We start from the raw sequence: 17,924 nt of genomic DNA on the forward strand, positions 1-17,924 counted from the left end.
CCAGCCCAAAAGATAAGACCGCATTGAAAGTCCTTATGCACACGCAGTGGCCAAATCCCTAAGCCTGGTGCAGCACCCACGGCATCCCAACGTGCCTTTGACAATATATATATGCTGAATGATGACCACAGATTTACACTATGCGACGTACCACTGCAGAGAGATGGAGAGAAATCCAACTCACCACACCAAAGGCTGTTAGGTTTCAGGGCTGGAGATGGCCTGCAGGTCGGGCCACAAGCCGAGTCTTTCCAGCAGCATCTCCGACAGGATCCAAAGGATGCTGCGGGCAGCGAGGGTGGGAACTCCTTAGGTCCCGATCTGTGGAGGCAAGGGAAGTGGCAGCGTTTAACAAGCCGCTGCACCTCAGTGAGACAAAAAAATCCTGTCCATTTAACTCAGACCTGCCAAAAAGCTGTGGGCTTTGATTTGAAAAGCTACATGCTGCTCACAAAAGATATAGAGAGCTGAGGGCCTGTTGTGAGAGGTATTCTTCATCTGCAGATCCTGCTGCCTGCAAGGGGACTTCAGGGTGCTTGGCCACAGACTGAACACAGCTCTCCAGTTGCTCACTGACACAACCAGGGCCCCAGCGTAAAGCTGCCACGCTCAGACCGCGGGGCAAAGCCAAGGCCCGGGAACAGCAGAATCCAGTGCACAACACAGTCCATGCAGAAAGCACAAACGTGAAGAAATCAACAAAAAAAACTTTTCCATTTTATTGCTTAAATCACTATCATAAATCTCACCAGAGAGGAAGTTTCTGTTTCTCCAGCTTCCTACTCGGTGTCCTTGAGAAAACAAATGACACCACACTCAACAAAGCCCATAGTGGTTTACTTCACACTTCCCTATACATTGTTATGCTGAGTGCTTCATTTAGAAAAGGCTGACCTCCCCAGCCTTCTTCATCCCAGTGCCCTTCGCTGCAGGGACGCACCAAGGAACAGGTTTAGAAATGGAGAAAAGAGCCACGTACATGTTCCAGAGCAGATAACCCTGCCAACTCAGCATCCCAGAGGTGTAGAGAGAGTCAGCATGACAATAACTGCTGTCTGAGAGGTGATTTTCACAGGAGATATAGGAGTTGTGCTATAAGCACAGAAGCTGTGAATACGGCCATTGAAAAGGAGCAAAATTACGTCCCCTTATATTTCATTAGATGCAATTTCTTATGTAGCTCTGGGTAGGGGCTCTAACTTGCCTCACCGCAATTCTACTCCACACAAACCTTCACATACTTGGTCCGTGAGTTTTTGCTAGTAGGACACAAAAACATTACGCACTGGTTCAACAGGGTGCAATGAATTACCACTGTGAAACGTCCTGAATGTGTTAGCTGCTTTAGGTAAACACCCACAGGAGGAGAATAAGAAAATCTATAGGCTTACTTTACTCTGTTTTACATAGACTCTCAATAATTCCTCTGAACAAGATGGCACTGATTTGTTTTTTTATCAGCCATTAGGTGTAACAGAAGGGAGGTGGAATGGACTTTACACTACTTAACAATGTAGGATCATAAGATATAAGTAACTGCAGTGACTGGATCAGCCTGCAGTAGGCAAAACAGGGCTTCCGAGGAGGCACCAAAGAGAAGAAATCCAGAATTTTTTTCCAAGTCATAAAAGCCAAGGACAAAAAGCATTGATTAGGTAGAAAGCATTGTCTTCAAGAACTAAATGTAAAGTTCGGAAAAGTCTGAGTTAGGCTTGACAGGTTTTATTAAATAAATACATGTAAACACCAATACAGCATAATGCGTGTTAAAGGAAAAAAGGATAGAAGCAGGGTTTTTTGTGTAATCAACTTGCTTTAGCAAAAACATTTTTTGATGCAGTTGTAAGGTTATGAAAAATAGAGTAGCATCTCAAAGGTTCATTTAGGGCAAGTGGTATTGCCAGGTGCCCCATTCCTTCTAATCTCTGTGATCTAGATTTCCTTACTACTTACATTGTACTTGAAAAAGAAACATTTCTATGTCCTTAACTAAATCAAATGCTTTCCACTGAGAATGAATGGTCACTTGGTTTCTGCTAGAACAGCATCTTCTTTTTGTTTTTACAGATTCCAGCTATTTCACACTGCCTTCACTTGCAACCAGCACGTGGGCACAACGTGAACAAGAACATTCAAAGGTAACATGGAAAACTTTTTTTACAGCTATTACCCAGCAAATGCAATGGGACGGGTCATCATGGGCAACAACATTTAACTGGTAGTGTTAGCGACTGGAGAACCCCAGGGATGGAGTCAGGTGGCAGAGGGAAGGGAGGTTTCCCTTGAGCAATGAGCTCTCTCCAAAGTCACAGCCAGGGCAGTGCTGGAAGGAAGCTCTGTATCAGCTTGGTCTCAGCATTAGAGATTTCCTACCAGCTCGGCACAGGACGTTGTTCCTGTGGCTCACCTGAGGGAGTTCCTGTTATGAAGCCAGAGGGTGGTAGGTTGAAACACAGTTTCTGAGAGTGATGTAATCTTGGACAGCACTCCGTAGGCAATGATACTAGTGACCTGGTTACAACCTGCAGTGTTGTTACAGCCCCTCTGCTGGCTTGGTGATCACAAGAAAGGGAAGAAAGAAAAAAAAGAGGGGAGTGGAATAATTTAAAAAGGAAAAAAAAAGTTTCCAGATTTCCTTTGTTTAAGTGAAGTATTTTCCTTTTCCACTTTATTTGAATGCACCGACCTGGTGTCTAACAGATGGAGACTGTGCAGATGCACTTTTGGGAGTGCCCATAAAATACACAGCTAAAATACAAGTAGGGGGAGGGATACTTTTTTGGGGGGTTGTAAATTTAATAATCGTTGCTGTCACCTCACTTTCCCAAAGGAATTTGCCCTTTGTTCTCCGGATAAAGCTGGGGAGAAGAAAAAAAGAGCAAGTGAGAGACAAGTGAACATTTAGAAAAGAACACATATCCATAATCTGTACAAGAATCACAGCATACAGTTTTTGTGCACACATCAGGAACCCATACAAGCATGGCTGGTTAGCAGCAACAGCTGTGTACAGCAAAAATATTCTGCATGTCTTATATTCTTCTCCCATTCTTCAGACATTACTAACAAACACACAGGTCAGCTAATTGGCTCACTCCCAAGTCTTACCCACTAGGGTTTGCTCAGAGATGTCACTTAGTCATTTGGCATGAGCAAATCCCAGGCTTCTTCCTGCTTCTAGTGCAGCAGAGAGGGTGAAGACTTTCTTTCATTTATTAAGACTATTAACACACAAACAGAAGAATTCAGAAGCTTCCTCAAGCAGAAGAGTGTGAGCAGTAAGGTTGTTTTCACAGGAAGTGGTTAAAAAGAGGACACTTAGAGGTTCACTAAGTGATAAAGCAGTGGTTGCAATAATGAGAGAAGAGTTTTTTCTTTTTTAATGCATACATTTATTTAGCATTGTGTTTTCTTGGTCCTTAAGAGGTTGCTGAAACAGTATTTATGTGGCTGAGGAAAAGATTTCCCTTTCTGTAGTGACTTTGACATGTAACTCATCCAATGTAACGGAGTCAAGAGTTCTAAAGAGACATTGCCAGCCAACAAAGTACAACAGTTGACAGGACTGTTTTCTTTTTATATGCTCTTTCCACAGTTTGAAACGATATGCCATTTTCAAGAAGCATTCCACAGCATTATGCAACAGCTTTCTTAATTTTTAATGGATATATTATTTTTTGTGTGTCAAGTTTCACACAAAGCATTTTATTATTTTATTCAGCATATACCATTAATAAATTATTTGTTCCTTCCTCCCGCCCCCACAGCTGCACTTAGCATAGGGAAATGGTCTATTGACACTATAAAAGATACTTTCAACTGGCACATTCTATAGACACTTCCATCATCAGACAAAGCACCAGGAGTGTGTTCCTGTTTCTACTTAGTCAACAAGCTGGCAGTGCTAAACATGCTACCCAGCAGTTTCATCACAGACCACCCTTTGGTGAAAAGGTTTACACGCACACACAGCAGCCAGTTGCAGTAAAAATAAACTAGCACCCTGTATAATCAGTGATTCCTGTTAAGAATGTTCACTTTTGGCATGATTACTCCAGTGTCCTTTAGCCATCATGTCCAAGTGATTCGGGACATCTTAGGGAAGCAAGTCAGGGTGCTTCTGTGCCAGAGAAACTTGTCCGCTTGACCTGAGTTTGTTCAGAAGGTACACATCTCATCTCAGCAGATCTGCCCATTCTATAAGGGCAAAAAATGGATGAGATTTGATGTCTTCAACACCAGCAACGCCAGCACCAAGACGCTCCGCAGGATTAAACTGCAAAAGCTTGATATAAAAAGAAAAAATATATGATTCAGTAAGTAAGAACAAAAACAACTGCTTAAAAGTTCCAGAAAGGTCTAAGGTAAGAGACATCCTACTGTTTTCCTGCTCTATGAGTTACTTTCAAGAGTGCAAAGCACACTTGAAATTCCTAAAATCCAACAAACAGAAGACTCTCCTTTCCTTGAGTCTCAGCGTTACAGTATTCAGAGAGTACTGATCACAGCATGCAATACCCTGAAGCACTGCACGTTGGGACTTCATTTTAAAATGAGGTTACACTTAAAAAGAGAAGAGCAGCCACAGCCTGCATCTGCAGGACTCTGGACATTGTATTTGCTTTGTGTTAACCTTTGCTCACACTGCTGTGTTAAGGTTACATCAGGGACAATGGTCTGTAACTTTCCATTTCACAAGTTTCATGATTCTTCTGAGTTGCTCCTAAAAGACCACAATATGATAGCCAGTTCTGTATTTCCTAAAAAAGTTTTTAAAGAGTTCCACAAAGGGATTCAAACTTAAAAATCAAAATCCCAGTGAAAAAAACAGTGTAATGGCTTAACAGAAATTTCATAAAATTCAGCACTGCATTTGCTTCTTAGTTGTACATCACATGCTGAATTCATGTGAAAAGGACATCACAATATTTATATCTGTTTAAAGATACCAATCCATATAAAAGGGAATGCAAAGGCAACACTCCAAAGAGACCAATAAAGACACATGAAAATATTTTGCACTTTTAGAGAATTGTTTATACTCTATTCAATTACACTCACTACAAAGACCTGATTTCTTTTTTTGTTTTTTCTGCAACAGCTAAAAGGATAACTTCTTCTCCCAGTTGTCACAAGGAACAATGTGTATTCATATCTTAATGTTCTCAACATCTAAGTAAGCATACATCCATAAACATATGAATTTACACATTTCAAGATGGCTTTGGCATTTGCAATCATAACATCACACAGTAAAGGTAACTCAGTGATAGTGAAAAGTACTGTTCTGAGAGTTTCCTCAAGCCAGCAGAAACAGATGCAGCCACCATCTCTCTGCCTTCTCCTGAAATATAACAAGTGCCAGCAGGGGGAAAGTAAGCAGAGACATTTGTTTTCTGAGGTTCTTCCTTCCAGGAGAACTTCAATCTTAGAAAGTAGATCCATCACAAATTGCAATAGATATCTATTTAAAAATCATGCTGCATACTTTGTTGGTAGTAAAGCCTGGAAGTACCTAAAAAAAATCTTGGGTGCAAAATACCAACCCAACATAAAATAACAACTTTATCTTTCCAAAGTGCATGAGAAATACAAAGAACTCTTGTTTTACTCTCAGTTAGCTAAATGAAGGAGGTGTTTACAATGAAGTCACCTGCACTGGAAGCCATGCTGTCTGACAGAGTTTTCTGTATAGCTGAACACTGATCCCTGAGAGTTATTCTGTGATGTTTTGACCTGTTTACCCTTGGCAGGGGGGGGGGAAGGAAAGTCGCAATGACAAATTGCTAACCATGCCAAGAGAGCTTTCTTCCTTTTCCTGACAAGGCTTCCTCAGCAATGAATGGCAGCTTCCTTGGATAGTTACACAACAAAAATGTGATTTACTAGCTCATGTAGCTAAACCTCCACCTGATAAGTCACCAGCCTATATTAGAAGGTTTAACCTAATGGACATTGAGGTAACTGTTCTCTGAACAGATATAGCCTTGTAATATATCCTTTAAACCGTAAGTGGCAAAAGGACCACTCTGGCATATTTGAAAACTGGCAACACACTAATCTGCAATGGAGGACAGTCCTCACTGGCAAGGAGAGGTGAGCTAAAAGACTTCATTTGTCTTCAGTTTCAGAAGTAGATGGCAGGAATTCTCTTCACCAAATGGGGCTTGGCTCTGCCTTATCCATTTGAGTCATGTAGCACCTGTGGGCAAAGGCAACAATTTGCTACCATCTAATAATATGAATGCAGAGTATGCAAAAATGGGACTTTTCCTTAGTCATTTCCCTCCCTGCCCTTGCCACAAACACAAAGATGCAAGCATTCACTTTCAGTGAATTTCAGTCATCTTATCAAAATAGATGGTCCAAATGTCTGGTTCCATTTCCATCCCCTGTTTCACAGTAATGGCACAGAAGTCAATCTGTTACTGGATCTTTTGACTTGCTGAATTTTCAAAATCCTTTTGCTTGGTTTTCTTCAATAATTATTTTTTCACTCTGCTCTGTTCAAATCTAGATCTAAGTGATACCATTATTTATGTAGCCACTCACCAGATACTCTTCATTCAAACAACACTGTTCACATATATCACTTATTCTACTCAAGTGGAATAGGTCAGACCCAGGCTCCACTTCCTCAGTTATTTCAAAATTAACTATAGGAAGGAAGATTGCATTACTTGAAATTCAAGGCACTGTGTATGTACAAGTTTATTCTCTCAGTCATGACTATCTAAAGCGGAGAGTAAACTAAAAATAGCAGTTAATGCTCTTTGTTCTTCTCCTTAAAATTGAAAATACAAGGCATATCAGCCTGGAAGGTTGTCTATATTTTAAAGTCACCCCTCCCCCCGCCCTTTCTTTCAACCTACAAGTTATCTTATTGTCACAAAAGTCAGATTATTCACAACTAAAAGCACTTTTTCTAAAAAATGGAATTCAGAAAGCTTCCTTGAGGACAGCAACAGATTTTCAACCACAGCAAGGTCATAACTTCTAAGAAGTACATTATAGGTTTCAGAACACCTATTGCTATCTTTCTGAATTGGCTTCAATATTTTTTAGTTTAATTCATTTCATCACAAATATTCCCATGATCATTTAGGGCAGAATTCCTAAAATGGCCATACAGCACTAGCAGGTGTTTCCAAGCACTCAGCATTGACCAAACTTGTTCTCTTTTGAAGAAATCGTAAAACACTAGTCTTCTACAGAGACACCTGGCAGCAGAAGACAGTGTTTCCAGATGCAACAATCCAGTTGGGCAAAATTCTTCAGCGCTGACAAGACACCCATTCACACCCCTATGAGCAGTTTTCTGTCATTACATTTACTTCACCTGAACAGCTTAGGTAGATAAGTATTTGTCCAGATTGCAAAACATATCCATATATAAAACATATACATATATACATACACAAAACATATACATATATACATATACAAAACAAATTTTCCACCAAATTACCTGCTGAATCAGTGATCTGGCCTCCTTTGATACATGGTCTGGTATACTCAAAGAAGTGTGTGTGTTTATTCCTGATGGATGGCACTCAACCAGAGTCTGAAATAAAAATCAAAGCAGTCAGATACTTTTCTTAACTCACAAAATGTAGAGCTGGATTATATTATCATAGCATACATGCAAATTAACATATGTAGCTATAATTTCAGTATTTCTTAGTATGAGCTATTGATTCTGGAAGGAATGTCTATAGGTACTGAAGTTTCCCTGGGAGTATGGTTTTAGATCATTTATGTCTTAATCCTCTTGTTCTATTGCTCAAACCTGAAAAGACTTGAATTAGGTGAACTTCCCTTTCTTCAAGCAGAACTGCCAGCTAATCACCAGATTGACTGGGCCAAGCACTCCTTGTCTCATAATACAGAAAACAGCATTCCTGACAGGCGGTGACATCTCCTTCCATCTACCTGTTTCCATATGAGCTAATTAGATATCATCACATCAGCCTGACACTCTAATACACCAAGAGAGTCTGCAGAAGCTTGAATTAATGTGTCACTCCAATATATGGCTTCTATATTGTCCCAGGGAACAGAACTTCTATTAGGGCAAAAAGTTTTAAAATGTAGAGAAGAAAAGTTAGAAGACTTGGATTTCACCACAATTAAGAGGTCAGCATGGCTTTTTGGTTATTTTGCAGCCCTGAGTTTCATAAGGCTTTATCAAGTTTTTCTGCTGAAGCTTGAGCATGTTTGATTTCTCTGCTCCCATGTGGATCAAGCAAATCTAAGACACTCAGGTCTGCAAAGCACATCTGAAAAAGACAAGCAAGGAAAGCACACCTGGGAACAACACTTCTGAGAAACTACTGGCCAACATTCCAGTTTTGCTAAGTAACTTGCCCCCAGCCCTACCTTCCCAGTGAGGAGTTCAAAAAGAATGGCACCCAGGCTCCACCAGTCACAGGCTTCTGTCTCTTCCAGGATAGCTCCAACCTCTAAACACGAGATATTTCGATTAATATTGAAAAGGTCAGTCACACCTTCAAAATTAACATATACTTACAAGGTGACAGTTTAATGCTGACTGAACATATACTAAATACCACAGAGCTTTCATTATGCCTGCAAGTTAGCTAGCCCTTTAGCCACCTACAGACTGCAGTGTTCAAACACAACAACACCATACATTTCATGCATAATTTGATTTTTCCTTGCACACATGGGCTTTTTCAAGACTTGCAGGCATTAGAGTTGGGATTCAGCTAGACCGGACTTAAAATGGGCAGTGACAGATGGTTAAGCAAAACATATTTACCCTGGTCAGAAGAGCTGGACTGATCAGACTGGCCTGAGGCATCCATATAATCAGCACAAGGAAGTCTACAATAAGTCAGTACATAAGCATGCCTTAATTTTGTCCTGGAGGGCAGAAGTCATTTCATGGCTAACCCTTGCTCTCTGCTGGGATCACCATGGAAGGTTTTTCACAGTACTCTCATGTCTGCTGGGAACTAGATAGAGATGCCAAATCTACTTCACATAGCCTACCCACAACTAGTGACTGTAGTTTACTACAAATCAGCCCAGATTCACCTCAGCTACCTAGGTGTAAGAAGTTGTTTCCCCTATCATCCAGCAAATAGCCAGCACTGTCTTCCTGCTGTCCATGCGCAAGAGACAGCAAAGAGGAGTGGTGGGACTCATAGAAGCCCCAGCCATATACGTTTATATGTTCAACAGCATGACGCATGCAACAAACTTGGCCTTCACCGAGTCACACTTTACACTACAAAATTAAATGCAAACACACCACGAGCTGTCTGCACTAAAACAGGGAGTAAAACAGACTGCAATGACGAGGAAATTTTTATTTTGACGGTCAAAAATGCAGCAGCTGCACTAAAATAGCTTTGGTGGCAAAAGCCACACCGGATTCCCAACAGAGGACAGCAATTAGCATACAGTCACATAGCCATTGCTGTGAAATGTACTGTGGCAGGTTAGAAAACTCTTGCTCATCTCTTTATGGAGTTTAGCATGAGCACGGCCAAGGAGAACTACAGATGAGTCAAACTCTGGTGTCAGGGAAAGGAAGGTGGTAGCCCCAGACCTCCCACTGGGAGCACAGAGGAACGGTGAGGGTAGCTGTAACACAAACTGGAAGATGCTCAGCACCTTTAAGGACTAGGTTGAGGTTGCAAGAGTGTAGAAGGATGGCTCAGACATTGTTTCTTCAGTTAGGGCATTACTCACATTGAAAAGTTTATTACAGTTAATGGCATTTGAATGCCCAATACATCAGTATAAGGGTACCACACATTAGTAGAATTTATTCCACTCCTTACAGATTAATATTTCTATCATTATCAAGAAACTTTTACAAAGATATAATGGCAGCCATAAAAGGAACTGTATCACTATAATTGCATACATTTTAAAAATGTTTTAAGACCCCAGACAGGCATCTAGACCAAACCAAAATTATGGCAAGTCCAGATAATTTGTGTAAAAAACAAAATCTGTTCTTCTAAATAAAATCAATCTTACTTCCTTTTAGAGAGAGACCTTCTACATAATTGTCCTCTAACACCCCCCCCCCCCAAAACTTCAGGCCTTTCCACATGATATAGCTGACTAAAGGCATATCTCAGTGAAATCTGTTGCATGGAAATGCCCTTTTCAGTCTAGAACTACTGCATGTGATTTCCTAATGCTATATGTTCCAATTACATACATTCAAAAATGAGATAATATGAATGGAAAGTAAAATCTAGACTAAAATATTTGAGGCTTCTTTATAGGAGAGGCATTCTAGCTGTTCTTTCCTTTGTGATTTTAATCCTGTGAATATTCTGGATTAAGAATGCTCTCTCTCAAACAATTGAAGATTTCTATTTATTATATTAATTTCACACTTATTCCAGAATAAGGGCAGTCAAGCCAAGAGTTAATTAGTATTGACTACTCCATTCTTAATTCATATGCTACCAGTTAATCTGAATCAATTTCCCTATGTTGACAAGTCTTAATTTTTAGAATAATACCATAAAATTAGATAATCTATTCCTCCTCAAAGACACTGAAAGAACATCTAAACTAACATTTGGTGGGTATGGGTCTTTTAATTTACGGCCTAATATAAGCAAATTCTAGAAGGTGAAAAGCTTTGTCATTTTGAGCACACACACACACAAAAAAAAGAAGTATTATAAAAATTCATTTCTGAGCTTTGGTGTTATTTTCTTTTGTGTTGGCAGTCACAGATGCTGATCCAATTCTTTGAAGAATCAAACCTACACTCCTTCTTTCACAGAAACACAAACTGTTCATTACAGGAAGTCGACGTCACCTCACTCACTTCACTGATGAAGAAAATGAACACAGAGTAAGAGTCAAAAAGTAAACTAGAGTTTACTTCTTCACAAGCCAAGCTCATATTTTTAACCATAAGAGCACTTTCAATTTATGACAAGTCAAAAACCACGTCATTGCAGGTCTCTTACATTAAGAGCAATGAACTCTTCCATTACTTTTGTCCATCACCGAAACAAGACAAATGGGATAAAATGAGAACAGCCAAGTAATGCAGAGTTCTCCCCGCACTGAGGGGCTCTGGCTGGGTTCCTGTGCACATGAGCAGAGCCTGTGTGACAAGTCATCTAAACCAGCATGGAACAGAAAATGGAAAATTCAGCCATGAGAAGCATCTGAATGTTCTTTTATACAAAAAATAAATGTTAGTTCTACTTTTCTCCCATTACCCAATGTCTCTTTTCCTACTGCTTTCCCTAGGTCCCAAAATTACCTCATTTGGGATTAAAATAAATGTTTTCCTTAAAAAAAACACATCGTGAATACTACAAACAAACATATGTTGTTTACATTCCCTTATTTCAAATAGGTCACCTTACTTCTGATGCAATACACTGATCGTAATAAATTCAGGATATCACATCAATATTACTGCATTTTATCTTGACTACACATCATGGGAAAATTTAGAAACTGTAGATTATGAAGTGCTTTCAAGTGATACAGAGTAGCTAGCTAACGTAATATACCACACAGGGCATATGCTTTTTTTTAAAGCTTTAATATTGCAATAAATCTGAACTACAATATCTGCTTTCACTAAGAAAACATTTTCATCTCAATCCATCAGCAAAGTAATTTAGACAATAAATGGTAGCGACCCATAAACCTAAGTGAATAACATGGATATTTGTGCCAATTTTTTACTTCATGAACCTTGAAATCAAGGACCTTATCCACATTTGTACAAACATAAGTCTACATATGCATGTGCATGGTGCTGGTGTTTCCAGGACTTGCAGTACAAAATTTGCAGAAAAATGTTCATATCATTTTCAAATACAAAATCCTCTTAAACTGGAGAAAAATGGTAGGCTGAAAAAAAAGATCAGTAGTTCTTCCAACTTCATTGCAACTTCATTGAATGAGAGGGCTTCCTTCTTTTTCGCTTACCAATGCACTTCCCTTCAACATCTAGCACCAAGTAGCTCATGGCAATAGCAATGCTAAATTCCTGCACAGAAACACTTTTAGCAGCAGTAGTCAGGGGAAACTGAAGAGAATCAGATTTGTAAAATGCTATCAGATTCAGATCGAGACAGATGGTGCAGGTAAACAGCCTCTGTACCCAGCACTATTCTTTCAGCGCAGCTGGTCTCAACTGAAAGGCTATTTCTTTATGGTTTCCACACTTATCTCAATATTTGCATTACACACAGTAGTACCTTACTTCCTGATATGGGATATGTAGATGACAAAGTCCTATATTTTTAAACATAAATGTCAGTTCTAAAGTAGAAAAACAGAACCTTGGCTTTTTCTGAACACACATCTTTGATGATGTTATCAATATCAGGATTGATTTTCTCATCCTTTCTACAACATCTTACCCTGAAATACACCCTTCATGCTGAAGGCTTTCAAAGATTTTTACTACAACCCCTCAAAAATTCTCTCCCAAATACAGTTTCCTCCAGGGCTGATAATAAGGCTTCCTGACTAGCACACTGAAGCACTATCGAAATAAAAACAAAAGAAGCCAGGTTTAGAGCTAGTCCAAGCAACTTGAAATTCACTGTGCAACTTAATGCCAAATCACTTGCAAATCACCTGGAACAAAATCAAACTTTGTAGGATAACCTTTAACATCTAGAAGATACATCTGAATTAAGAATGAGACCTGAAATCAGCTCACAAGAAAACAGGTTAATAGTAGAAGTACTGCTTAACCTAACATCTAAGAGTAAAGAAGGGCTTTGAGTTGAGAGGTTTCTCCATAAATTAAGAAAGGAACCAGTTGACTCTTGGTGGACTGATAAGAATTTCAAACAAGGAAAAGTCCCTTCCCCCTACTCTGTGTTTCAAGCAGAAATAGCATACCTTCAAGTATTGTAAATAGCATACCTGCAAGTATTGTTTCTGCACTGATAAGAAAGCAAGGACACCCATCTGAATTACCATCAGGTGTCTGAAACCGTTAAGGAGGAAATGGACTTGTCCAACATCCTGAAAACATCAGACACAATGTTTTCCCTTTCTCCTGCCGTTGAGATAAATAGTATTGCATGAAAAACCATTAGAGTTGCTTCAGAAATTCTATTTACCTTACACTCATTTAATTTTAAAAGCTTACTATTTTATCATATTTTAATATCTATAAATATAAAGAAGCATTTGCAGAGAACCAAGTAAAATGAGTCCAAGCTAATTTACTCCATGCAGATTCAGTCAGCCAAGATATCATAAGATAGAGTCACTAAATAATACATCACACAAGCAATCTGGCCATAATGTTTCACCTAAAATGCTTTAGCAATTTATAAAACACAGTATTGAAACATCTATAGTTAAGTATAAAAAGTGTATCATGGTCTTTAAACAATAAAGTAGTGAGGCAAGCCCAATGAACATTTGCTAAGATCAAATGGAGTATGAAAATATGAAGTTACATATTAAAGATATTAAAAAAAATAGGAGCATCTATGTCCCTCTTTGGAAGAAATTTCCTCATGTCACTAATAGAAAAAGATTAATAGAAGGATCTATTTTTTCTCCTTTTAGTGACCCAAGATGGAATTAAAACTTCCTCTAAAATAATCAGGTGACAAAAGAGATGAAGAAACTTTTTAGTGCTGTTATCAAAAGAAATCAAACAATATTTAACCCTTCAGCTATTTTCATTTATTTGCAAAGGGCATCTTTTATAGTAGCTTTAAGTTTTAGCTCCATCTATTATTAAAAAAAACACCTCGGGTGAATTAAAGTTTCTTCCAGAGTTACTAGCTGGCTTTTATGCCAGTCAAGCAAACAAACAAACAAAAACAGATTCTTACAAATCAACAACTTCAATACATCTCACTGCTTACTCTAGTTACAGGGTCCAGAAAAAATACATGAACATGTACTTCACCTAAAACATACAGTATACTCAAAACATGCCTGAGTGCCAAACCATATCAAATTATTTTGGAAAATACCTGAAAGTCTCTCCAAACCTATGCTTTCAATTACCTACTCCAGGTTCATGACATTTTGCTATTTTGGGAGCAGTCAGCTGTTACTGTTTTCTTTGGGATGCCTTGGTGCCTTTGGAGAGCTGTGCACCTCCAAACCGTTGTGACAGTTGTTCCTCCCAGCTGCACAACAATTAGTCCTTCTTCTGCACCTCCAGCCCTTTCCTGCTTAGTCACTCCAGCTATATAGCTTTCATGTTAATTTTCAGTCCCATTTGCTATTGCCAGTGTTTTTCGAACTGAACTAGCCAGTCCTTCCACCTTTGCTGCTCAAGGCCCACTTGTCTGCCCTGGTTTTCCCTTCCTTTTTAGGATCATCCTGAGACTGTAAAATCACACAGAAAGCTAGGACAGAGTCAGAGATAAAATCTAGGAAGTCCCCTCTTTACACTATAACCATGAGACCAATCCTCCCCTTGACACCTCTCAGGGTCAATGGCACTTTAATCTACCACAGTTATTTCGCTTCTTAAACAATCTACTCCAAATTAAATTACTTTAATACAGAATAGCAGAATTTAATGAGCGTCTGCAAACTGCTACTGAAATACACATACACAAATAATACGCAGGGTTTCCTGTATCAAATATCTGTTTGGTAAATAGAGGCAGACTATTTTTTCCTCATTCAGTAAATAAAAATTACACCATGCAGGTTAATAGCATTTTAGCAATTTTTATTTTAATGCTTCATATTTTAGGTTATCTAAAAGCTTTGCATCTTTATTTTGAATGAAGGCTAGTTTGTTAAATAAGGCTTGATTATACCACACAGCTTATGAAGTCATCAGAATAGTATGACGCATTACTGATGGCCAGTTTCCTACTTACATTTTCGATGTAGCTAAACTCCCTTTGGCTTTATGATCTCAACAAGCAAGCCTCCAGTCTGTAGTACATACAGTCTGGTGAAAACTCATGGTTTGGAGAAAAAAGAAAAAAAAAAAACAAAGATGCCACAGTTCTGGAATCTAGCTCTGTGATAACACTATGGGATATGACAGAACTTCTCCCTGCCAGCTGGCAAGAGAACTTAAAGAGTATAAGTAAAACATCTCATTCACACATTGCATTTACACATTATGTTAGAACAGCAAGTCACTTCTACAACATCATGCTTTACAGCTGAGACAGGAAAAGAACCTAAAACATTCCTTTTCATGAGCAAGTCCTCATCTTAACCTGTTCTAGCTGAAGAGAGTCTTGACTGTAGACAATTTTGTCTTTCTCACAGGTATGAAGCATTCTATGAAGGGGCTTTTTTAAAAAGTTACTGATTTTATTTTAAAGCTCATGACTACCAACAATGGAATATAATTATTGTTCTATTTGAAAAGTAACAACTCTTTATATCTAAGATCACAAAGTTGGCAAAATCTATACTTAAAAAACAGAAGGTGATCATTTGCATTTCAAAATTCATCCATCTTGCTTTTCCCTCAATTAGACCAAAACATGTTGATTCACAGGTTTTTGTGTGTGTTTGTTTCTTCTTTAAACTTATTTATAGACCAGAATAATGGCCCCCCTGCTAGGCTGGCATTTGCTCAAGTTTCTGTCCGTGTAAATTGAATCTGTTACTGGAATTTTCCCCCCTTCAGAATACCAAGGCACGTTAACCAAGAGATAAAGAGATACATTGCTGATATTATCAACCACTAGGCAGGTGGATAATGTGAGGGATTTTTTGTTAGTTTTTGCGGGGTTTTTTTGACAAATAAGTGATAAGAGTTCTCAGGGGGCATGGAGAGCAAAGGGCTGTTTAAACAGCAATGAATCATTCTCATCTGATCTAGTAATAACTTTATATTCAAACATCAGCTGCTTAGCACACTTTAAAATATTCAGAACACAAAATTATTGTAAAGAAGAGGAAAGTAAAAAAACTCTAAACCTCACATTAGTCACCTTAACCATATTAACACAGCAGAAATTCTCAGTAACAAGTGTTTAATTTCTTCTTTAAAAGTAAATAGGTTATTCTTGGCCAAAACTCCCACGGTTTTACTTGAAGTGGTGTTGAGTTTATAGGGGATGATTTATAATCCATCACTTCCCTTGTGGGTTAGAGAAACAACATTTGACTTATCATAGGTGAACAGCAAAGATTTGGTTTGGCCATTAATCAAAGTACAGCACAGGCGCTGCTTTTAAGCATCTGCAGATAGCTTTGTTGTTACAGTAACTGGTTCAGCATGAACTTTTTTACCCAGTACAACTATGCAAGGAGTAAAAAGAGTTGTCCAATTCTACTAGCAGATTTGACAGTACTATAACACACCATTACTCTGAGCTTCTAAGTACAGTTCTTGATATGCAAATCATTACAAATAAACACTGTCTTTAGCTTTTATGTGAAGTTAGGCAAATTAGAGCCAGTAAGTGCAACAGTAAAATCCATTAATGGTATAATGCCACCTGCCGTCAAGAGTGGAGAAATGTAACTTCTTGCAAAAGATTTATCCCTGCTTTTACTTCATGCAAGATATAAGATGACATTGCTATTTCACACAAAATTAATTATATTGTGACCGCAAAGTAGTATGCAGCTATTTAAACCATTTCTTCTCCCATCTTTTTGACACCTCTCCATTTATAATATCTGTATTTGTTCTATTATTTTATATATTCATTGTATAATCTTTTACATACATGTAGCTACATTTCCTCTCTGCACTTGTTGGGATAACAAGAGCTGAGAAATTCCTCCCTGTTCACAAGGGAAAGGATCTGATCACTATTTCTGTACCAATATTACTTTGCTTTGCTTTAGTAAAAAGCTATAAGCTCGGGTACTGAAAACCTTGAACACACAATCCTACACCCTGAAAGCAAGCTCCGTGTAGATGGACTTCTGCCCTCCATTGAGTGTGAAGAACGTCAACATTAATATTATTATTCTTAGTCCCTCCAGGAATTAGATTCTGATAGATCAGTAGTTTTGTAGAATTTAGGTTCCAGGTTTTCCTTCAACCAATAAAGCAACTTAAATATGCCTTCAGGCACTTCACTGCTAAACACTATAACTTGTGCTCTAAAAAAATTAAAGCCTGTAACCTTATCAATTAAAAAGGTAAAATTGTTTCAAATACATATTTATTTCTTTCAAATAACTATGCAATATAATTTCCTAAATATTTTAAATCAAATATATCCTGCAACCTATGAAACTTTCAGATCACCCTCTCCTGTTTCTGCCTATGAAATTTGTCATTCCAAAATCAATGCAAAATAGAATTGCATCCCAAGAAGACTCAACATTTGTTCCAAGTATGTAATACCAGACCTTTAATAAAGACATCTTTTCTTTCTTACATACTCCTAACTGCTACATTTAAATAACCAAACGTTGAAAGTGTGTTACATAAAAGTTTGCTATATCCAAAACCCATTCTATCCTGAACTCAGATAAAATTACACAGTCCTGAGAAGACATCAAGATAGACACATGGAGACAAAATTTTACAAGTCAAGTTTCAATGCATCCTTCAGGTAGTGAAGGAAAAGGAGGAGGGCGGCTGAGTATCTAGAGAAAGGGCAACAAGGCATACAATACTAGACACACCAGGAAAACTCCAAAGAAGATAAAGACTCACTTTGAGTCATTTTATTTAGTCACTGTGCTGTACTATTATAAAATAAATCATCAGACAATGTAATTTTGTGAAGATCTTTGCTCCTTTCCACAAAACTGCAGCCTTTCTTCCAGCAGGGAAACAGAAAGCTATTAGAAACATTTATAATCAGTTTTAAAGACTAACTTAAAAAGAATAAAAAAACCAAACCTGCCATCTTCTCTTACTGTACTAAGTGAAGCACAAGTATAATTTCAAAATGGTTATCCCAAGAAGCAGCTTGAGGAGCAATGTTATCCTTCTAAAGGGGAGACATGGGTTCAGGGGCATGGTACAC

General features: G+C 38.3%; 1 protein-coding gene across 9 annotated transcripts in view; it reads right to left on the reverse strand.

Annotated features, from left to right (window-relative positions):
• Positions 1-1,937: 1,937 nt before the first annotated feature.
• The window catches only part of RPS6KC1 (ribosomal protein S6 kinase C1), an 88,472-nt gene continuing 72,485 nt past the window's right edge, over positions 1,938-17,924 (reverse strand). For 6 of the 9 annotated variants that reach the window (XM_067293063.1, XM_067293064.1, XM_067293066.1 and 3 more), the window contains 3 exons: positions 8,380-8,462; positions 7,469-7,564; positions 1,938-4,285 (listed from right to left, as the gene is read on the reverse strand). In XM_067293063.1, the coding sequence (XP_067149164.1) occupies positions 4,175-4,285; positions 7,469-7,564; positions 8,380-8,462 (290 nt within the window). In that variant the 3' untranslated portion in view covers positions 1,938-4,174. Of the gene's footprint in view, positions 4,286-6,057; positions 6,203-7,468; positions 7,565-8,379; positions 8,463-8,782; positions 10,830-17,924 lie in introns of those variants that run through there. The other 3 variants (XR_010883679.1, XR_010883680.1, XR_010883681.1) reach the window with 3 other exon arrangements.

This window comes from Apteryx mantelli, chromosome 3, assembly GCF_036417845.1.
Source record: "Apteryx mantelli isolate bAptMan1 chromosome 3, bAptMan1.hap1, whole genome shotgun sequence".
Lineage (NCBI taxonomy): Eukaryota > Metazoa > Chordata > Aves > Apterygiformes > Apterygidae > Apteryx > Apteryx mantelli.